At 51.4% G+C, this 23,217-nt stretch overlaps 1 protein-coding gene across 2 annotated transcripts in view; it reads right to left on the bottom strand.

Annotated features, from left to right (window-relative positions):
- LOC121272263 (probable cation-transporting ATPase 13A3) overlaps positions 1 to 23,217 on the bottom strand; it is a 78,757-nt gene that overhangs the window by 35,986 nt on the left and 19,554 nt on the right. For both annotated transcript variants that reach the window (XM_041178805.1, XM_041178804.1), the window contains exons 10-24: positions 22,934 to 23,065; positions 22,026 to 22,214; positions 21,757 to 21,914; positions 20,814 to 21,002; positions 19,756 to 19,817; positions 15,971 to 16,121; positions 15,236 to 15,352; positions 13,567 to 13,584; positions 11,473 to 11,626; positions 10,360 to 10,480; positions 8,612 to 8,736; positions 7,544 to 7,719; positions 5,440 to 5,571; positions 3,047 to 3,126; positions 1,332 to 1,374 (exon numbers count right to left, since the gene is read on the bottom strand). In XM_041178805.1, the coding sequence (XP_041034739.1) occupies positions 1,332 to 1,374; positions 3,047 to 3,126; positions 5,440 to 5,571; positions 7,544 to 7,719; positions 8,612 to 8,736; positions 10,360 to 10,480; positions 11,473 to 11,626; positions 13,567 to 13,584; positions 15,236 to 15,352; positions 15,971 to 16,121; positions 19,756 to 19,817; positions 20,814 to 21,002; positions 21,757 to 21,914; positions 22,026 to 22,214; positions 22,934 to 23,065 (1,847 nt within the window). The remainder of the gene's footprint in view (positions 1 to 1,331; positions 1,375 to 3,046; positions 3,127 to 5,439; positions 5,572 to 7,543; positions 7,720 to 8,611; positions 8,737 to 10,359; positions 10,481 to 11,472; positions 11,627 to 13,566; positions 13,585 to 15,235; positions 15,353 to 15,970; positions 16,122 to 19,755; positions 19,818 to 20,813; positions 21,003 to 21,756; positions 21,915 to 22,025; positions 22,215 to 22,933; positions 23,066 to 23,217) is intronic.

Below are 23,217 nucleotides of genomic sequence, written 5' to 3'. Positions count from 1 at the left end.
GAACTCAGGTGACCTGTTTTTGGCTGTACAAACGAACGACCAAAGGAAGTGGTCCATGGCAGCCAACTGGCCAGAGGCAGGAGCTTTGTGAGGTGGGAACCGAGTGTGGCTGCCACATGAGAGGATCAGAGGCCAGCACAAGGATTTACAACGTAAGGAACCCTCTGATCGTCCCCTGATTTTAAGCTGGTTTGGCGTTGCTGACTATGCTGACACTGGAAGAGATTTAACTGAAGGAGTTTAACCTGTCACTGGGCATAGTATAGGTAGGTTATTGAATGTACTAGTAACTGTGTCTATCGAATAGTTTCATTGATCTGGCAAACATTTATGCTGATATGATTTCAATTATTTATTGATCAATAGTTATTTCAACAATATCCATAACACGGAAACAATATTGGAGAAAAAGCTGTGTGTGTGATAAACCAGCTTCAATGCCGCAAGTTCATACTATAATTATTGTAGTAGAATTTACCAATCCATGATTGCTGACCCAATCCAACTAATTAACCTACTCAATTTGGGTTCTTCATACAATGCATACCATAACAAATTTCAAATGCAGCTGTTTGTTTTACTTATTCATTCATAGGATGTGGGCATCGCTGGCTGGGTCAGCATCTATTGCCCATCCCTCACTGCCCTTGTTCAGAGGGCACTTAAGAGTCAACCACTTTGCATGTAGGCCAGACCGGGTAAGGACGGTAGATTTCCTTCCCTAAAAGGACATTAGTGAACCAGATGGGGTTTTTACAACAATCGACAAGGGTTTCATGGTCATCGTTAGACTTTTAATTCCAGATTTTTCAAATTTCACCACCTGCTACGGTGGGATTTGAATCCGGACCCTCAGAGCATTACCCTGGGTCTCTGGAATACCACCCCCTCCCCCACAATTCATTCGTTATTACAGCCCTCAACAGCTCAGCAAAACTTAAGCGGCCTTTGAGCCCAAAGGATTACCCGCCTCTGCTCTGGGGAAAAAAGAGCAAGATCAGACAGGGGTTACTGTGTCTGATCACTAGGTAGCAACCACCTCACTATGGGCCGCACGCGTGTATGTGTACATGAATCAGGTGTGGGGCATTGATGCCTCCTACAGTCGAATGTACATAGCGTACATGAACGCAGGATGAGAATAGCTCATCAGGCTCAGATGCATTTGGCTCACTTCCCACTGCCCTGCTGAGGCTCACCCATCTAGATCCGCAATGGTGCTAGGATTAAGCACTGGAGGACAGCAGGAACCCATAGCTCCAGGCCAAGCACGAGTCACTGCCCTTGGAGTGGGAACGGGGGTAAGAGATAAACTTGCAGCAGTTACTCACCCCGCAGTCATTAGCACCATCGCCACACATTCCGACATAATAGCTGTTTAAAAACAAAATGCAAGTCACAGAAGTTATTGCAAGTTTTGTTCACTATATTAACCCCATTTATGCACCTGCTCCTCCAGTGCCCCTAACCCACTGCCCATCGTTTGCCACTGGGCCAGTAATCCCCAATGGGGGTAGCGCACTCGCCCCGCAGTAAGGAGGTCGTAGGTTTGAGCCCCAGACTCGAGCGCAAAATCCAGGCTGACACTTCAGTGCAGTACTGAAGTGGGAAGGAACGCACCATCGGGGTGGGCGGGGTGGGGGGGTCATTAAAAACGAGATATCCCCTCTGCCCTCTCAAGTGGGTGAAGATCCGGCAGCCGCTATTTCAAGAGACGGGGAGTTCTCCCCCACTCCAGTGTGCTGAGGCCAACATCCCTCAACCAACACCAATAAAAAACAGGTGATCTGCTCGTTTTATCGCATTGCTGGATGTGTGAGCTTGCTGTGTGTAAACTGGGCTGCCACATTTCCTACCACGGTGCTTAGACTTCAAAAGTATTCCGCAACATCCTGAGCTTGTGAAAGGCGCTATGTAAAGGCAAGTCTTTCATTCCTTCTTCTCGAGGCAGACTCAAAAACTCACTTCAACTTCAATGGACTCAGTTTGGGATGAATTTCCGAAAATTAACCCACCCGGGATTGGACCAACTGCCTGTCTTACGTCCGCCTAATACTACTCCCCACTGAAGATAATGCTGGTGGACCCAGTCAGTCACGTGGGTAAGGTGATAATGAACCCTCTTTGTTAAGCTCCCCGGCTATCGCTTGTACACAATAAGGTGAATCTTTACAAGACAGTACTCACACTGGGGGAAATCGCACCCCCTGAGAATTTCTCTCTCCCTTGCATTGTAATTTCTACCCTGACTGCGTGCAATGAGATCTGCTCCCCAGGCACAAACGCTTGGCGTTAAATAGAATCCTGGAACAGGGAAAATGCTGATTCCAGAGCAGATCCACTTGCCTTGGTTATAAGACATGCCGGATGTGCACACCGTGTGTCCCTAGCTTGCGCACACCCCGCCCCCACCCCCCCGCCCCGCCCAAAAAACGTGAGCTCAACCAAACATCTGCTGCCCTGTATCCTAACGTGCACCAAGCGCCGTTCAGCCATCGCCCCGTGTCCACTGGACGACACTGACCTCCGGTCAAGCAACGCCTCCATTTTGAGGGCTCTCATTCACGTTTCGTATTCCTCACCAATTCCCCACCTCTGTCACCTCCCCCCCTCCAGCTCCACAACCTTCTGGAATTTCCGCACTCCTCTAATTCTGGCCTCTTGGCACATCCCTGATTTTAACTGCCCCGCCACTGGTGGCCGTGCCTTCTGCTGCACGGATCCTGAGTTCTGAAATTCCCTCTCTAAACTGAGCCGCCCCTCTCTCTCTCTCTCCTACTTTAAGAGGCTCCTCAAAAACTGACATCCTTGCCCTAGTTTTGTCCTGGCCTAACATCGCCTTTTGCAGCCTGGTGTCAAATTTTGTTTGATGAACGCTCCATTTGATGCTTTTAATATAATAAAGGCGCTATTTAAATACAGTTGTTTTGAACTATAATTGGGCAGCAAGTAAGTTTGCATATACCAATAAGCAACGAGGAACCGTGATGCTAATAAGGTGTTCTCAACACTCCAACCCTGACCCAAGGAAACTGTCTATACTCACTCCACTTTCTGAAGTGCCTCCACCAGCTGAGTTTTCTGATCTGGAGCCATGCGAGCATAAACCGTCCCGCACAGGAGCAGCTGGATAGGGTTCAAAATACAGGCCATTACGTCCAGATAGTAACACACAGCAACGCAGACGCAAAACGTTCATCGCTGGTAACTAAGCCACCTCATGTCGCTCAAATCATTTCTGGGCCACGGATCAACCAAGGTTTTACACAAAACACACGCACGTTTGAACCTGCTTCCAGTGGAAATCTGGCCTGGCCACAGAACGACTCCAACTCAGTGACTGATCTCAGGTACAGATTGCTCTACCTAACCCCGTGCTGTAGCGGCTCTGGGAGTGTTTGATGGGGACAGTGCAGAGGGAGCTTTACTCTGTATCTAACCCCGTGCTGTACCTGTCCTGGGAGTGTTTGATGCGGACAGTGTAGAGGGAGCTTTACTCTGTATCTAACCCCGTGCTGTAGCTGTCCTGGGAGTGTTTGATGGGGACAGTGGAGAGGGAGCTTTACTCTGTATCTAACCCCGTGTTGTACCTGCCCTGGGAGTGTTTGATGGGGACAGTGTAGAGGGAGCTTTACTCCGTATCTAACACCGTGCTGTACCTGTCCTGGGAGTGTTTGATGAGGACAGTGTAGAGGGAGCTTTACTCAGTATCTAACACCGTGCTGTACCTGTCCTGGGAGTGTTTGATGGGGACAGTGTAGAGGGAGCTTTACTCCGTATCTAACACCGTGCTGTACCTGTCCTGGGAGTGTTTGATGGGGACAGTGTGGAGGGAGCTTTACTCTGTATCTAACCCCGCGTTGTACCTGCCCTGGGAGTGTTTGATGGGGACAGTGTAGAGGGAGCTTTACTCCGTATCTAACACCGTGCTGTACCTGTCCTGGGAGTGTTTGATGAGGACAGTGTAGAGGGAGCTTTACTCAGTATCTAACACCGTGCTGTACCTGTCCTGGGAGTGTTTGATGGGGACAGTGTAGAGGGAGCTTTACTCTGTATCTAACCCCGTGCTGTACCTGTCCTGGGAGTGTTTGATGGGGACAGTGTGGAGGGAGCTTTACTCTGTATCTAACCCCGTGCTGTACCTGTCCTGGGAGTGTTTGATGGGGACAGTGGAGAGGGAGCTTTACTCTGTATCTAACCCCGCGTTGTACCTGCCCTGGGAGTGTTTGATGGGGACAGTGTAGAGGGAGCTTTACTCCGTATCTAACACCGTGCTGTACCTGTCCTGGGAGTGTTTGATGGGGACAGTGTAGAGGGAGCTTTACTCTGTATCTAACCCCGTGCTGTACCTGTCCTGGGAGTGTTTGATGAGGACAGTGTAGAGGGAGCTTTACTCAGTATCTAACACCGTGCTGTACCTGTCCTGGGAGTGTTTGATGGGGACAGTGTAGAGGGAGCTTTACTCTGTATCTAACCCCGTGCTGTACCTGTCCTGGGAGTGTTTGATGAGGACAGTGTAGAGGGAGCTTTACTCCGTATCTAACACCGTGCTGTACCTGTCCTGGGAGTGTTTGATGGGGACAGTGTAGAGGGAGCTTTACTCTGTATCTAACCCCGTGCTGTACCTGTCCTGGGAGTGTTTGATGAGGACAGTGTAGAGGGAGCTTTACTCTGTATCTAACCCCGTGCTGTACCTGTCCTGGGAGTGTTTGATGGGGACAGTGTAGAGGGAGCTTTACTCTGTATCTAACCCCGTGCTGTACCTGTCCTGGGAGTGTTTGTGCTGTCAGTAGCTGCCAAGCATGGAAAGTGTTCATTTCCCCAGCAGTAGGTCCAAGGGGTTGAGGCAAATAGATGAGGCAGGAATCAAAGTCAAAGAGATGGATCTTTAAGGTCATCATAAAAGTAAGGGTGAGAGAGAACTTTGCAACTCGAACATTGGGGAAAGGAACACTTGGTTGGGGAGTGGGGGAAAGGGAGAAAATGGGGGTTGAAGTGTGAAATCAGACAGCACAAATCAAAAATCAGATATGTTTAAGGGGAAAGCGGATAAACACAAGGTAAAAGAATTAGAAGATTATGCTGACATGTTGAGGTGAAGCTGTGTAGGTGGGGGTTACATGTGGAGCATAAACACTGGACCTGTTGGGCTGAATGGCTTGTTTCAGTGTGTACTATTTCATGATTCTATGATGTAATTCTATGTAAACAAAAAAAAAATGGAGCATGTGGGGGCAGGTTTAACGGTGAAAGCTTTCAGAGCTCTGTGACTTCCTCCAGAGGGAGGCTGGAGAAGACACACTCTAAAGCCCTTTAAGGGTACTGTTTACAGCACACTACACACACGTGCACAGGAACACATACACGCACACATGAACGTGCAGGCGTGCACACAACCACGCACCATCAGTGATAGAGAGAAAGGAGAGCTGGACTGACCTTGGGAAGCAAGTCAGGGAAGTGTTCCGTGATCACAGCGAAGGATTTTCCACTCATGGCGAAATGGTAGGAGATTTCAGGTGACTGGGGCCGCTCCTTCAGGCTGCCATCCTCCACGTTTATTCGGACATCCTGGGAAATCAGGAAGTCAATGAGGGCAGCACGAAACATCAGGTCTCAGTATTGCTAAAGGCAGAGGCACATCATATCTTCCTGTTCCTCGAATAGACATCGAAAGGCCTCGGCCCCACCTTAAGCAGGGTCTGGCCCCACTGGTGATGCCCTAAAGCAACATGACAATGTTTGGACTTAAATGGAATATCCTAAGAGATATCGCCACACGTTTCCCCCATCACCAGAGCTCCTAATGGTGCTTTATGAAAGCAATAAATTCAAAATGCGAGCATCGCTGGCACCGCCAGCATTCACTGCCTCTCCTAGTTGCCCCTTGAGAAAGCGGTGGTGAGCTGCCTTCCTGAATTGCTGCAGTCCATAGGTGCATCCACCGTGCTGTTAGGGAGGGAGTTCCAGGATTTTGACCCAATGACAGTGAAGGGTGAAATATTTCCAAGTCAGGAAGGTGTGTGGCTTGGAGGGGAACTTGGGGTGTTCCCGTGTATCTGCTGCCCCTTGTCCTTCTCGATGGTAGAGGTCATGGGTTTGGAAGGCGCTGTTGATGGATCCTTGGTGAGCTGCTGCAGTGCATCTTGTAGATGGTACACACACTGCCGCTACTGTGTGGCGGTGGTGGGGGGAAAGAATGTTTAAAGTGGTGGATGGGGTGCCAATCAAGTGGGCTGTTCTGTCTTGGGACGTTTTTTGTATATATTCTTTCTTGGGGTGTGGGCTTCGCTGGCTGGGCCCAGCATTTATTGCCCATCCCTAACGGCCCCTGAGAAGGTGGTGGTGAGCTGCCTTCTTGAACCGCTGCAGGTCGTATGTAGGTACATCCACAGCGCTGTTAGGAAGGCAGCTCCCAGACTTTAGCCCAGCGACAGTGAAGGTGTCAAGTTTCTTGAGTGTCATTGGAGCTGCACTCATCCAGGCAAGTGGGGAGTATTCCATCACATGAGTGACTCATGCTGTTTGACAGTCCACTGGCATCTCTGGTAACTCGCTCAAGTAACCCCCTTTTTCACACAGGAGGCTGGACAGCAAGAATCAGGAGGGAAGCCGTACCCGGTTATCATGTATAGTCTGGACGGAGAGGGAGATGGGAGCTCTGGTTGATTTTTCTTTCCTTTGCCTGGAGGTGAACTATTTCTAATTTGAAAGTCAATATTGAACCTGCTTCCAACGCCCTTTTATGTGGCACGTTCCAGAACATCATAAGTCGCTGCATTAAAAAAGAATTCTCCTCATCTCCACCTCTAGTCCTTTTGCCAATTACCCAATTAACTTCAATCTGTGTCCCTCTGGTTAACAACCCTCCTGCCAGTGGAAACAGCTCCTCCTTATTTTCTCTATCAAAACTTTGATTGATTTTGAATGCTTCCGTCAAATCTCCCCTTAACCTTCCCTGCTCTAAGGAGAACAAGCCCAGCTTCTCCAGTCTCTCTGTGTAACTGAAACCTCCCCATGCCTGGTACCATTCTGGTAAATCTCCTCTGCACCCTCTCCAAGGCCTTGAGTTCCTTCTTAAGGTGCGGTGCCCAGCAGCTGTTCCCCTTAGTTGAAGGGTCAGTCACGAGGGGACATAAGCTCAAGGGGAGGGGCAGGAGGTTTAGTGGGGGATGTGAGGAAAAGCTTTTTAACCTAGAGGGTGATGAGGGTCTGGGGGAATGCGCTGCCTGGGAGGGTGGTGGAGGCGGGTTAGCCTCACATCCTTTAAAACGTACCTGGATGAGCACTTGGCACCTCATAAACATTCAAGGCTATGGGCCAAGTGCTGGTAAATGGGGTTAGGTAGGTAGGTCAGGTGTTTGTCACATGTCAGTGCAGACTCGATGGGCCGAAGGGCCTCTTCTGCACTGTGTGATTCTGTGATCGGACACAATATCCCAGCTGGGATGTGCCCTAAGGACTTGTTTCCGTATCACAAGGACCTGCTGAGCCACGGGGCCGGCGTCACGTATGGACCCGAGCTCGCTGCTGATTCTGTTACCTTGGTGTCGGTCCCCACATGCTTCCTCCAGCTGCTCGGGTCCTCCGCGTGCTGCCAGTGGATGGTGGCAGCCTGACCGTCCTTCGGAGGCGACGCCTCGGTGACGATCACCTTCCCGTGCGGGGGAATCATGCCGCATTCCCGAGCCACGGAGACCGCCGTCAGCATGTTGTCGCCTGTCAGTGAGGGGAGGAAAACGCTGGGTTTCAATGTGCTGCCTGGAGTCCCCCGCCTGACCCCACCTCAAATCGGCAGCCTGCCGCTCCCCTTCCCCCGCCCCCCTAGCCCTCCGTCAACACTCTACCAAACCCCCTCCCCACGATCCCAAGCTCACACCTGAAGCCGAGGGGACAGAATGGTCAAATGCATGACTGAATTTTCACTCCCGCACACCTCTCACTCAGAGGCAGAGCTGTATAGACACACCATTTACAGGCTTTTAGCCTCCACATCACAACGTGTCTCACCTCCATCAATCTCCTTCAGGGAAGGAAATCCGCCCTCCTTACCCGGTCTGGCCTACATGCGACTCCAGACCCACAGCAATGTGGTTGACTCTTAAATGCCCCTCTGAACGAGGGAAATTAGGGAAGGGCAAAGAATGCTGGCCTAGCCAGCGACACCCACATCCCACGAACGAATAATAAAAAAAAGTGTGTTTCGTTGGGTATTTCTCGCACCCTCATCCCCGAGTCAGGAGGCCCTCGGTTCGAGCCTCACTCCAGAGCATCGAGCCTCATAATCCAGGCCGACAGGCCCAGTGCTGGGGGAGTGCAGCACTGTCAGAGGTGCCGGCTTTTGGATGAGATGTTAAACTGAGGGTCTGCCCCTCTCAGTTTGATGCAAGAAACAGATATCAATTCACTATTTCAAAGAATTCTCCCCGGTAATTATCTCCCAAACGACGACACTGCAAAACAGATCATCCATTCGTTTATCCCACTGCTGGGTGTGGGATGTTGCGTTGTGTAAATTGGCTGCCAGCTCTCCTACAACAGAGGCTGCTCTTCCCTCCCTCCTCCAGTGGGACTCTAGCCTCCCCACCGAGGGTTCACTCAAGCCGCTTACCTGTCACCATCACCGTCCGGATACACGCTCTCTTTAGCTCGCTGAGGATGGGGATAGAACGTGGTTTAAGCTTGTTCTGCATCATTATCAGTCCCAGGAACTCCATGTTGCCCTCGATCACAGCCCTGTGGAGGGAATGACATTGTCGATTTAAGCTCATTGCCCCAGGCCAACAGTGCTCGAAATACCTTATGGGGTGTTCGACTGGGAGGGTCTAGAACAGAAGAGTTAAAGATCAACAGCTTTGCTGTGAGGCGACTATTTGAGCTAAAGTGGTCACCAAGACGCCTAATCAACCAGCCGGCAGATTGGAGCAGCTGGGAACGCCGGGAAGGAGGCTCGGAGTGCCTGGGAGCGCCGGGAATTAAGAAACTCATCCCGTGTGCAGCTGAGGCTGCATGGAGAGCACCATTTGGCTGCTGTAATGCTGGCTTTTATCAATCCGGATATTTTAGGAACAAGCTCCGTTGATAAACATGTGGATGAGGCACTGACCAGACCGCAGACTGTCTCCAGTTTAATCCCTGAACTGTACAAAATGAACTAGGGTGGGCATGGGGGTGCTAGGAGGCCCTTAGAAGAGGCCCCATGGGGAAATTAGGAGTCAGAGTTAATTCAGGGTATCTGGCCCTGGTCTAGTGATTCTGGCTGGAAGTACGTGAACGGGAATAAAGCCTTGCATTTATCCAGAACTTTTCACGTGCACTGGACGTCTCAAAGCCCTTTACAGTCACTGTTTTAAATGTAGGAATTGCTACGTTAGCTGAGCTGTGATGCTGTGCTTAGCCATGTTCATATGTGCTTAAAGATCAATAGGCCCCCGTAACTAGTGCAGCACCAACAACATTTAAGAAGTTCGACACCATCTAGGACAAATCAGCCCACTTGATTGGCACCCCATCCACCGCCTTAAACATTCACTCCCTCTACCACCGACACACAGTAGCAGCAGCGTGTACCGTCTACAAGGTGCACCGCAGCAACCCACCGTGGCCCCTTCGATAGCATCTCGCAAACCCATGACCTCTGCCGCCTAGAAGGACAAGGGCAGCAGACACATGGGAACACCACCACCTGGAAGTTCCCCTCCAAGTCACTCAACATCCTGACTTGGAAATATATCGGCCGTTCCTTCACTGTCGCTGGGTCAAAATCCCGGAACTCCCTCCCTAACAGCACTGTGGGTGTACCTACACCACATGGACTGCAGGGGTTCAAGGAGGCAGCTCACCACCAGCTTCTCAAGGGGCAATTAGGGATGGGCAATAAATACTGGGCCCAGCCAGCGATGCCCACATCTCATGAACAAATATGAAACAAAACAGACTGCAGCATAGAGTAAGAAAGCTGAGTGGGGATTGGATTTCTTCATTTCTCTACTCGCTGAGCGACATAGGATGCCAATCAGGCAACGCCTCAATTTCAAAATCTCATCCTTGTTTTCAAATCCCTCCACAGCCTTGCCTCCCCTCACCGCTACCCCCCCCTCCGAAACTCTGTAACCTCCTCCAGCCCTCCGAGGTCTCTCCACTCCTCCAATTCTGGCCCCCTTCACACCACCCCGACCACTGACCCCAATTTTAATCACTGTAACATTGGGTGGCCGTGCCTTCAGCTGCCTGGGTCCTAAGCTCATCCCTAAACCTCTCCACCTCACTCTCCTCTTTGAAGATGCTCCTTCAAGTCTACCTCTCTGACCATAGTTTTGGTCGCCAGTCCTAATATCTCCTGGCGTTGCCCGTTGTTACCTGTTAACACTCTGCACCTTGTGCCAGGTAAGTTTTGCCTCCAGCTTGCGGTGAGCCAGCGCGATTACCCTCAGTCCCTGCTGCGTGTACTTCTCTAAAACCTCAGAGAAATTCTCCGGAACTGTCACAAAAAAGAGAGAGAAGCCACGGGTCAGTCACAGCCACAGTTAAATCAATTCTTGCCTTTCCTGGAACCTACTCAACATCGGGACTAGAAGTCTCCTGTCTGGGATGGCAGAGCAGCAGGGGCATTACTGCCACAGAACAGTCCGGGGAGAGTTTAACTCAACGCGGCAATCGGTACGCAGGTTGGGAGCTGCCACAGCTCCTGACCCCATAGCGCCTCAATCACCAAATCATCTCCTTACAATTCGGTAACATCACCATCCAGCTTCCTGCTCAAACCTTCAGTCACGCTCTTGCTAAAGGTACGAGAGGGCATAGATTTAAAGTAATTAGTTAAAAAAAAAGCAATAATGATATCAGGGAAAACTTTTTCACGCGGCTAGGGTCTGGAATGCTCTGCTTGAGTATTCGGTGGAGGCAGGTTCAGTTGAAGCATTCAAAAGGGAACTAGGGTTACCTGAAAAGGACGAATAGGCAGGGTTACGGGGAGAATGGAACTAGGTGAGTCACTCATTAGGAGAGCCAGTGCAGACACAATGGGCCAAATGGCCTCCTTCTGAACCATACCAATTCTGTACCTGCGATGCTCGCCTCAGCCACTCCCTATTGTAGTGAAGCCCCATTCTCACTACTGTCTGGGTGATTCCTACTGGATTTATTAGTGACAATTTTATATTTATGGCTCCTGGTTTTGGACTCCCCCACAAGGGGAAACATATTCTCTACATCTACCCTGTCATAATTTTAAAGACCTCTATCAGGTCACACCCCAGCCCTCTCCTTTCGAGAGAGAAGAGCCCCAGCCTGTTCACTCTTTTCCTGATGGTTATAACCTCTCAGTTCTGGTATAATTTATGCAACATGCAGTGTCAAACACTCACTCCCGCTCACTCAAATCACACACACGTATATGCAAACCATCCCACCCTAACCCTCGTAACACCCAACTGGTTAGTGGGTGGGTAGGAAGGGGAGCTCCAGACCCACCAGTCTCCTTTTTACACAGGCTAGCCACTGTCTCGGGTGCCCCCTTCATGTAGGCAGTCAGCCGCCTCTCGCCGAGGGTTCGGGTTACCACACTCATGCGTTGAAGGGCAGAGGAGAAGGGGAACTGACTGATGATGCCGATCTCGTAGGAATTCTGGAGGGAAGCAAAAAAGAAAACAGACATTAAAGGTGGTCAGGGATACAGGCTAAAACTAACTGCAGCGTATCATACCGACAATACTCGCCTCAAAACAACCATGAAGTGAAACCACTGTTGTCGTGAAGGCTAACTAGGCAGGCATTTTATGAGCAGGAGGATCCCACCACAGGCCAACCTGATGAATGGCCAGTTAACGTGCCACTTTCTCCTGGTGGTGTTGGTCAAGGCAGGAATGTTGCCTGGGAGAGTTGCCTGCTCCACTTCTCGGAATATTCTGACACTAGCCCCACCAGAGAAAACACAGGGCCATCGGAGCACCATCTTGTCTGAAGTCCAGAGTGCTTCTTGGCAAATCTGGTTCACTAGTGGTTCCCCCATCCTTGTCATTGATGAGATAGCTACAGTCATCATGGCCCAGTGCTCTACAGCTCCCCTCCCTGCTGTTTGTCACCTGTCTCCCCACCTTCAAAATCTCATCTCTTACATCCAATTTTCAATTAACTCCTTATCCTTGACAAACCCCTTTTTGGCTTGCGGTGGGGCGGGGGGGGGTGGTGGTGGTTCAGGGGCGCAGGCAGGGGGAGCTATGGGAAGTCATGTAGATTCCATCATGAACTTGACCCTCCCTATCTCTGTAACCTTCTCCAGCCCTCTGACAGATCTGTTCTCCTCCATTTCTGACCTCTTGAGCATCCACAAATTTTAATTGCTGCACCCTTCATGGGCAGTTAGAGATGGGCAACTAATGCTGGCCTTGCCCGCAACATCCACATCCCATGAAAGAACGAAAGAAAAAACCTGGCAGCCATGACTTCAGCTGTCTGGACCCTAAGCTCTGGAAATTCTTTTTTATTCATTCATGGAATGTGGGCTTCGCTGGCTGGGCCAGCATTTATTGCCCATCCTAAGTTGCCCTTGAGAAGGTGGTGGTGAGCTGCCTTCTTGAACCCCTGCAACCCACGTGGTGTAGGTACACCCACAGTGCTGTTAGGGAGGGAGTTCCAGGATTTTGACCCAGTGACAGTGAAGGAACGGTGATATATTTCCAAGTCAGGATGGTGAGTGACTTGGAGGGGAACTTCCAGGTGGTGGTGTCCCCATGTGTCTGCTGCCCTTGTCCTTCTAGGTGGTAGTGGTCGTGGGTTTGGAAGGTGCTGTCTAAGGAGCCTTGGTGAGTTCCTGCAGTGCATCTTGTAGATGGTACACACACTGCTGCTACTGTGCGTCGGTGGTGGTGGGAGTGAACGTTTGTGGATGGGGTGCCAATCAAGCGGGGCTGCTTTGTCCTGAATGGTGTCGAGCTTCTTGAGTTTTGTTGAGTGTTCTCTCCTTAAAAACCTCTCCACCTCTTCTCCCCTAGGTCAAATTTCCTTCTTGATTAACACCCCCCAAGGAAGTTTTACTTTGTAAATCATTAAATACAAGTTGGTATTGTAAAGACGCTTATTGCAAAATCAGACATGAGACACCCTGGAGTTTGAGAAACGTCTTATACTGTGATACCAGCTTCCCACACTGCCACTGCCCCTTCCCATGCAATACTTTCCATGCATGACCATAATCATCGCTACGATAACTCTCTGCCTCACACACTGCAGGAAGATGTGTTAGGTTGTGCAAGGTGAGGCCTCACATGGTGGAAGAGCAGCTAAGGTTGCTGGAAAGGGGGCAGGGGGTTGCATGAAATAATAGGGGCAGGTCTTGCCTACACACAGGAGGACTAAGGTGGGTGGGGAGGGTGGCCGGGGGGGGGGGGGGGGGGGGGGGGGGGGGGGGGGAGGAGGAGGAGGTGGGGGGGGAGATTTGGAGAGAAGGGGTGCTGGTAAAGAGATGCAGGGAGGCACTTGTGGCGTGAACTGTCACCCCACCCGCTCAAAATTGGCAGAGAAAGTACCTGGCAGAAACAGACCCGTGGAAGAGAGTGCTGTACTCACCATCAGCTCCTGGAGCTCCTGCAGAGGAAGAGGGGGTAAGAAATAAAGCACGTCAGCATGAAGGTGGGAACAAATCATTAGTCAGCCCCCCCCACCCCACCTCCCTTTCCCCACCCCACCCAACGCACCTTCCCACCCCCCACCCTCCCCAACCTACCACCGCACCCCCACCCCAACCACCACCCCTACCCAACCTCAAACCCCCACCCCCGCAGCCCACCCACCCCAACCCCCAGCCCACCCACCCCAACCCCCACCCACCCACCCCGCCCAGTGGAGTTGCTAAAGGATAATTGAGTACATGCAGAAATAATTCAAACAATTCTGTGCCCCTCACTCACCAATGGCACCTTTTTTTATACATTGCTACAGGTGCTGTTTATGGTGCATTGTATACAGTCTGCCCCTCTCCCCATCACTTTCCAACAAAGTAAGCAAGAAAAATAAATCTTCCACCCACTGTCGAGGGAGTCTAGTACTCCCCGAATCAGCTTGGATCATCTTTTTTCCCTGTACCGGATGATAGCTAGCTTCTATTAGTTTACCCCTCGAGCCTTCCCTTTTGTAAAGGGAAAGAGCACCAGCCTTTTCTGTTCTCCCTCTCAGCTCTTGTATTATCCTTTTTTGTGCACCTTCTCTGAGACATCAGCTGGATTGGTGAGTAATGTGCAGACCCCAGTGGTTATCCTCCAGGCAAGACTAGACTGTACTTTCTGTTGCTTTAACGACACCAGTACATTGACTTATCTCTGGCGTTTGAACCTATATCATTCGGATTCATCTACTCTGCTGATCGAACAGAGGTCAGTAGGGCCTTTGAGGTGGGGGGGCTGGATAACCCGGCAGTGACACTGTTCCCCTGGGAATGGGGTTCCGGGGAGAAGGGGTCCACGCCATTTGACCCTCCTTGCAATGCATTCTGAGCTCTTGCACTTAGAATCACAGAATCGTCACGGTGTCGGAGGGGGCCGTTCAGCCCATTGTGGCTGCACCAGCTCTCTGTGCACTTTAACTTAGCATCAATCTCCTGCCTACTCCCCGTACCCCTGCACATTGTTTCTATTCAGATAATCATCCAATGCCCTCTTGAAGGCCTCAACTGAACCTGCCTCCACCACACTTCCAGACAGTGCGTTCCAAACCCTAGTTACGCGCTGTGTGAAAAAGTTTTTTCTCATCTCGCATTGGCTCCTTTTACAAAACATTTGAAAACTGTGCCCTCTGGTTCTTGATCCGTTTACGAGCGAAAACAGTTTCTCCCTCTCTACTTTCCTCACAAGTCTGTTGTATGGCACTGTATCGAGCGCCTTTTGGAAGTCCAAATACGCCACATTAAGGACCTTGCCCTCGTCAAACATCTCCGCTACCTCTTCGAAAAACTCCAGCAAATTAGAGACGATTTTCCTTTAACAAATCCATGCTGACTCTTCCCAATCAATCCAAGCTTTGCCACGTGACTATTAATCCTATCCCGAATAACTGCTTCTAGAAATTTCCCCCTCCACCGAAGTTAAACCGACTGGCCTGTAATCGCAGGGTAGACCTTTACAACCCTTTTATTGAACAACTCGCAGTGTGTTCCATTCTCGACCACGAGTCCGGGCTGTTCCCGAGGTACCCCCCACCAACTCCAGCCAACCCCTGCCAAGCCCCACCCCACCCCACCTACCATGTCAGCATCCCCACAGCTGGGTGTCGCAGAGGTAGTTTGACATGGTGGATGCACGACAGTGGGCATGATCTGGTCATGTAGGGTTGTCTCCTCAGCGGTGGGCTCCTCCAGAACCTACAGAGGGAGGGGGGGAAAGGAAAGGTGGCCAAAATTAAGAGTGGGCGAGGAGGGAGGAACGCCTCCTCCCTGTAGGGAGGATCAGGATGGAAAGCCATGGGCCACGAGATCTTACCTCAACAGTACCCTTGCACTTATAACATTTTAAAACATCCCCAGATGTTCCTCACAGCAACACGATCAGAGAAAGATATTTGCTACCGAGCCACGTAAGGAGATGTTAAGGACTAGTGACCAAAAAATCTTGGTCAGAGGTTTTAAGGAACGTCTTAAAGGAGGAGAGGGAGGGGCTCGGCAGGGAATTACGGAGCTTAGGGTCCAGGCAGTTGAAGTTGAATGGAACCATTAAAATCAGGGATGCTCAACTTGTCAGAACTAGAGGAGTGCAGAGGTCTCGGAGGGTTGTAGGGCTGAAGGGGTTACAGAGATAGGGAGGGGGGCAAGGCTAAGGAGGGATCTGGAAACGAGAATGGGAATTTTTAAACTGAGGCGTTGCCAAACTGGGAGACAATGTAGATCACCGAGCATCGAGGGTGAAGGGAACTGGACGTGAGTTAGGGTGTGTATGGCAGAGTTTTGGATGATTTCAGGCGGAGGGAGGAGGGGGACACTCACCCAGCCAGTCGCCTCAAACATCTTATAGTCCAGGGGGTCTCCAGAAATCTTCCCTTCGATGTTTGTCAGAGTGTGGCAGGTTGCCATGGCAGCAATGAAGTAGGACCGTGTAAGAGTCTGGCTGCTGACCTCACGCTCCAGGGAGAGAAACCTGCAGAGAGGAAAAGAGAGGGAGGTGGGGGAAAGAGAGAGGGGACAAGGGCAGAGGAAGGGAAGGAGAAAGAGAGAGAGAGAGAGAGAAAGAGACATACCAGTGAAAGGGTGGTACTCACATGGGCTGATGGTCTCCAAAAGGGAGGGAGCCCCTCAGGGGCAAAAGCCGTTGGACATAGTGACACAGGCCCTGGCCCCGGATACAGATGGTTTGGGTAGTCTCACCGTCAATCTTCCCCGCAAGTGACTGGGATTGAACTTACTCAGAGAATTTATACCACCTAACTGTCCTACACCCAATAATCTTAACAAGAAACAGGGCAGACACCCAGGGCCTTAAGTTTTCGGAACGCAAATAACCCAGCTCTTATCGGGAGACTTTGCTGAAGTTTCAGGCTGGAGTTTAGGAATTTTCAAGTTCATCGGATGTCAAGAGGTGTCAACAATCACCAAGTCCTGCTCCTATCCACTGGCGACAGTGAGGTTGATAATTGTTAAGACTCACCCCCGCGCCCCCCAACTCAGAATTACGAGTAGGTCTTAAATTGGACAGCTTTTTTCCAAAGAGCTAGCACAGATGCAATAGGCCAAATGGTCCTCCTGTGCTGCCTGGATTTAATCATCCTTTCACTGCTGCAGTCCGCAAATTAATTGAATTGTGTTTCACAATTTTCCCCTCGTGGGATCTGAACTCGGGACCGCCAGGCTGCTGGTCCAATTCCGTACCCACTATGCTGCTATACAGGCAAGAGGATTCAGGCTTGAGATGGGGGGTGGGGAGGCAGTACCTAGGCCACCTGGCACCTGGGCCAGGTACCACCAAGCCACAAACATAGGAACATATCACAGGATCGTTATAGTGTAGAAGGAGGCCATTCAGCCCATCGTGTCTGCACCGGCTCTCTGAGCACTTTAACTTAGTGCCAATAATCTCCTGCCTTTTCCCCCGTAACCCTGCACATTGTTTCTATTTAAATAATCATCCAATGCCCTCCTGAATGCCTCAATTGAACCTGCTTCCACCACACTTCCAGGCAGTGCATTCCAAACCATGCCTCTTGCCTCTATGTGTAAAGCCCCTTTTTGATCCCTGCTCCTCCTTTTACCACCCTTTCACTATTGACGTGCTTATAGAATACTTTGGGATTTCCTTTTATGTTAGCTGCCAGTCTTTTCTCACAATCCCTCTTTGCTTCATGTATGTGCTTTGTCACATGCCTTCTGAACCTTCTGTATTCAGCTTGGTTCTCAATTGTATTTGCTACCTGACACCTGTCGTAAGCACACTTTTTCTCCTTTAACTTAGTTTCTATCTCCTCTGTCATCCAGCGAGCTCTGGATTTGTTTGTCCTACCTTTCCCTTTCGAGGGAACATACCCTGACTGTGCCCAAACCATCTCCACTATGAAGGTAGCCCATTGATCAGCCACTGTTTTGCCCACCAAGCTTTGGTTCCAGTCTATCCAGCCCAGCTCCGTTCTTGCCCCATTGAAGTCCGCTCTCTGCCAGTTGATTATTCTTACTCTGGATTGACCAATGTCATTTCCCACTGTCGTCCTAAACCTTACAAGATCACTATCCCCTAAATGTTCCTCCACTGTCACTTGATCTATTTAGCCCAATTCGTTCCCAAGAACCAGGTCTAGCAGTGCCTCCTTTCTTGTTGTACTGGGCACATACTGCTGTAGGAAATTCTCCTGAACACAATCTAGGAACGCGTCCCTCACTGCCCCTTACACTACCACAATCCCAATCTATACACAATAAAAATCTAGACTTAAAAGTCTAATGATGATCATGAAACGATCGCCGATTGTTGTAAAAACCCATCTAGTGTCCTTTAGGGAAGGAAATCTGCCAACCTTACCTGGTCTGGCTTACATGTGACTCCAGACCCACACAGCAACATGACAGATTCTTAAATAAATGCCCTGTGAACAAGGGCAATTAGGGATAGGCAATAAATGCTCGCCTAGCCAGTGACGCCCATATCCCATGAATGAATATTAAAACAAACACGGGTAATTAAAGTCCCCCATTATAACTACTGTTTACATCTCTCTGAAATTTCCTTGCAAGTTTGTTCCTCTATATCCTTCCCACTAGCTAGTGGTCTATATATTATACCGAGCAATGAAACTGCCCCCCTTCTTATTCCTTAGCTCCAACCAAACCGATCCTGTCTTTGAATCTTCTGACACATCCTCTTTCTCCAGTACTGCAATACTCTCCTTAACCAAAAACGCCACACCTCCTCCTTTTTTTGCTTTCCTATCTTTTCTGGACACCTTGTAACAGGAAAATTTAGCACCCAGATCTGCCCTTCCTTAAGCGAGGTCTCCGTTACCGCCACAACATCATAATCCCACAGGGCAATCTGTGCCTTTAACTCCCCAATTTCATTAACTATACTCCGTGCATTCACATACAGGCAGTGTAACCCTGATTTAGACTTCACTACTTGCTCCCTTACTCCGACTCCATCTAGTAACTTACTATTCTCTATTTCAGTGCTATCTGCCTCCCCAACAGCACTAGCAAAACGGCCTGCAGGGAATTCAGCCCCGGCTCTGTTCAGATGCAACCCATCTGGCTTGTACAGGTGCCACCTGCCCCCAGAGCCAGTCCCGGTGTCCCAGGGAATCTAAAGCCCTCCCTCCTGCACCATCTTTCTAGCCACACATTCATCTGTCTTATCTTCCTATTTCTGTACTCACTGGCACGTGGCACTGGTTGTAATCCGGAGATTACTACTTTAGAGATCCTGCTTGCTAATTTTCCACCTAGCTAACTAAATTGATTGCAGGACCACATCCCCCTTCCTACCTATGTCATTAGTACCAACGTGGACCACGAACTCTGGCTGTTCACCCTCCTCCACAAGAATGTCCTGCAGCCGTTCTGTGACATCCTTGACCCTAGCTCTAGGGAGGCAACAAACCATCCTGGAGTCACGTTGACAGCTGCGGAAAGGCCTGTCTGCTCCCCTAACTTAAAGAATCCCCTGTCAGTACTGCCCTTCCACTCCTCTTCCTCCCCTCCTGTACAGCCAGGCCATGCCACGGGCTTGGCTCTTGCTGCACTCCTCCAACGATCCACCGCCTTCACCGATATCCAGAATGGGGACGCCGGTGAGTGGGCGGGACCTCTGGGGACTCCTGCACTACCTGCCTGTCTCTCTTGGGACTGCCTGCTTGCCCCTAAACTTGCGCCGTGACCACCTCCCTGAACGTGCTACCCACGTCGTTCTCTGCCTCGCAGGCGCACCTCCGACTCCAGCCGCTGCTCAGGCTCGGAAACGCGGAGCTCAAGCTGGTGCTTGAGGAAGCAGGAGCAGGCCATTTAGCCCCTTCCGCCTGCTCCCCCATTCGACTCGATCGAGGCTGATCTTTTAACTCAACACCATTTTCTTGCACTATCCCCATAATCCTTTGATGTCTAGGAATCTATCAATCTCTGCCTTGAACATACTCAATGACTGAGCCTCCGCTGCCCGATGGAGCAAGCAGATTACTGCAATCCCCATGCAATACACCCACCCCACACCCCACCCCCCTACCCCCTACCCCAACACATTCAGATTTGAAGTGGGTGAGGGGGGGGGGGGGAAAGAAAACCATTCTTGACCTCACCTGCCGTCCTGTGCTCGGAGGAAGCCCCACATGTCCAGACCATCCTCAGTCAGTGTTCCCGTCTGCCAAACAATAGAAGCAACGTTTCAATAAAAGGGGATATTCGACCATGGGGAGTGGGGGAGGGGGGGGGGGGCGGTTTGGTGGTCACAGTCACTAATAAATCCAAATCAGGAATTCAGGAGAAATTCTTCACCCAGAGAGTGGCGAGAACGTGGAACTCGCTCCCACAGGGAGTGGGTTGAGGCGAATAGTGTCGATGTGTTTAAGGGGGAGCTGGGTAAACACATGGGGTGGGGTGGAGGTGGGGGGGTGGAGATAGGAATCGAAGGATAGAGTGAGGTGGAGTGAGGGTGGGAGGACGCTCACGTGGAACACAAACAAACGCTGGCACAGGCCAGTGGCCTGTTCCCACGCTTTTAAGTTCTGTGTGATTATTAAAGATACAGACGAGTTAAAGCGGAGATTCGGCGGCCTGAGAGGTGACAGGAAGGTCAGGCTGTCATCCTGTTTCTATACGAGCGTTAATCTTCTTACTCTTTGCTCTCCTGAGGGTGCCCATTCTCACTCAAATTCGACGTTTCTTTCAGGAAACCCAACACTCTGGGGTACAGCGCGTGAGCGATTTGGGACATGGCAATGCGGAGAGTGTAGCGTGCTGGCAAGGGACAAGCAGCTTCGAGCCACTGGTTCACAAAGCTCCCCAGAATCACACAGTGCAGAAGAGGCCCTTCAGCCCATCGAGTCTGCACCGACACACCAGCTCCGGTGGGGGGGGGGGGGAGTTTCCTCACTTTGCCCAGCAAGGCTGGGGCACAACGCCTCACCCAGTCGAACAGCCACAGCTGTCGACAGCAGGAAGCTGCAGATTAGCGGTTTATCAGGGGAGAGAAGGGAGAGGAGGGGAGGTTCTGCCCGAGCCTCCACCCCTTGCCAATGCAGTGATGGCACTGAGTGGGGGGAGGGGTAGAGAGGGGAACATATCAAGGGCGACCCCCACCCGGCTATCCCTCCAAACTCCATTCCCCCCCCCCCCCTCTCTTTCCTAGGCAACTGACCTTGTCGAAGCAGACCAAGTTGAGCTGCCCGCAGACGTTGATGCGCTGCGGGCTGATGGAGTAGATGCCCTTCCGCTTGAGGCGGTGCTGCGCGTAGACGATGCCAGCTGTCATGGCTGCCGGGAGGGCGGGCGGCACGGTGATCGTAATGATGTCCAGCGCCTCGACGATGATGCGCTCAGCCTCTTCCTGGGGTCAAGAGAGGGGAGAAGGTCAGCAGAGGTCACAGAAGCAGCCCACCCACCCCCTCTCCAATCATAGCCCAAATACTCGAAGCACCCAGGTCAGCCTGGCGCAGAGGATGCAGCTTAAATAGATGCTTAGTGTTTCTTAAATATGCAATTAGTTATCACACAGGGTCACATCACAGAGGCCTGACTAGAGATAATATAGTGATGGCTAGTTAACCTGAGGCGCCACCATTTAGCAAGTTTGTTCGTCATATTTGAACAGCCGACACAAAAGGCCGTGATTGTTCTTTCTATGTCGGTCAGCTTCCTGTCACACTCGGATACTGGGTATACACAGTGGGCGTTCAGCCCCCCCCACCCTCTCCGTTCCAGATACAGATTCTTCCCCGCTTTTATCCTCCGAAATCTCATCCAAAACGAAGTAAGCGTGAAGTGCCACAAGCTGCCTCGTCTTGTGTGTCAGTGCTAGCCGGCCTGGCGTGTATTATCGGTGTCTGAGTGCAACAGGGGCGCTGTTTCTACCCCAACCAGCGCCCCGGTTGAAAGTAGTCCCCATCAGTCCCAATGTGCCTAGAACCTGAGGTGAAGGGCCAGACGAGTCAAAGAAACACAACACGATGGCTCTGGTAAAAAAAAGGGCCAGCGGACTGCGAGACTCCTCCCCCACCCCCCCGCCACTACCACCCTCCCCACCCCCCCCACCGCAACCGCGCGCCCTGCCCCTCCCACCTCCCTCCCCGCCCCGTGCTCACCCCCTTCAGGGTGCTGCTGATGATGCTGTAGACCATGCCGATCCCAGCCACACACACCAGGCAGAGCAGGAAGCGATATGCGTCGCGGTACAGCTTGAAGTCGGTGGGCTTCGGGTAAAGGATCGAGCAAACCAGCTGCCCTTTCGAAGTGTAGAAGCCTGGGGTGGGGACGAAATGAAGACACAACATTTACAACGACAAAAACCACCCCCCCCCCCCGCAAAAACAATGGATTAGGCCAGGGTTAGCACCCCCCCCCCACCACGTACCTGTACGGACGACCACGGCTTTCACCGGCTCGCCACTGTAAAACCGCGTCTGGATGACGGCCGTGCCGCAAAACAGGGTGTGCCGCTTGTGGCTCTCCGGGCTGTACATCTCCTCCTCCTCCTGCACCGTCCCGTTGGCGCAGCGGGCGGGGACCGGAAGGCTGGTTTTTAGGACGGGCACGCTTTCCCCTGGAAGGGGCGGGGGTGGGGGGTGGGGGGAGAGACACACCATTTAAAAAGTAAACTCGCGGGTCACAAAGGAAGCCTTTGAAGGCGGCAATCAACGACAACGTTTGGCTCAAACAAACTGGGGCCCGTGATGGTGTTTACCTAGAACCACACGCGCAGCACAGACAGAGACCATTCGGTCCGAAGTGCCCGTGCCAGCTCTTGCCGTACAATTAGTCCCACTCCCCCTGCTCTTGCCCCTAACGCCCCTGCTACTGTTTTCCCCCCTTCACGTAGTGATTCAATCCCCGGTTGCGATCGAACCTGCTTCCACTGCCCTTTCAGGAGTGCATTCCAGCTCCCCCTTAACCTGTTCTGCTCTGAGGAGAACAGTCCCAGCTTCTCTACTCTCTCCGAGTCCCTCGTTCCTGGTGCCATTCTAATAAATACCCTCCCCGCCCTTTAGAAGACCTAGAGTTTGGTGTCCAGAATTGAACACAATGCCAGCTAAGGCCTTAACCAATGTCGTTTTGGCTTAAGCTCCTCAATGTCAGAGACCAGTCCATTCTGGTGTCAATGACGCCTCTGCTGGTTGGGTAGCAGCTCACTGCCAGGACAATGCCCATTACAGACCGGACGCAGCGCCTGCCAAGGAGGGGGCTGCATGTGGCTGCTGTTGCAAGAGCACAGTGAGAAAGGGCCCCCAGTCACCCAGCACTCTAACGCTGACCAGTCCTCACCGGTTAACAAGCTCTCGTTGACGACACACGTTCCGCTGATCAGCACTGCGTCGCAGGGCATCATCATGCCATTGGTCGGGATGACGATGACATCCCCGGGTACCAGATCAGTGGAGAAGATTTCCTCGGTCACTGCAAACAACAGGGGGAATTTACCACCGGCAAGGGCAGCGAATCATGGAACATTTCGCACCCCTTTCGGTCAAGTCAGGGTGGTACTGGCAGAGTCAGACAGTTCGCAAGCGAGCTGGAGCAAAAAGAGAAAGCGCGGGGTAGGCGGGCAC

This window comes from Carcharodon carcharias, chromosome 33 (genome assembly GCF_017639515.1).
Source record: "Carcharodon carcharias isolate sCarCar2 chromosome 33, sCarCar2.pri, whole genome shotgun sequence".
Classification (NCBI taxonomy): Eukaryota; Metazoa; Chordata; class Chondrichthyes; order Lamniformes; family Lamnidae; genus Carcharodon; species Carcharodon carcharias.
Note: the sequence above shows the minus strand (reverse complement) of the source record. Positions and strands in the feature narration are given on the sequence as shown.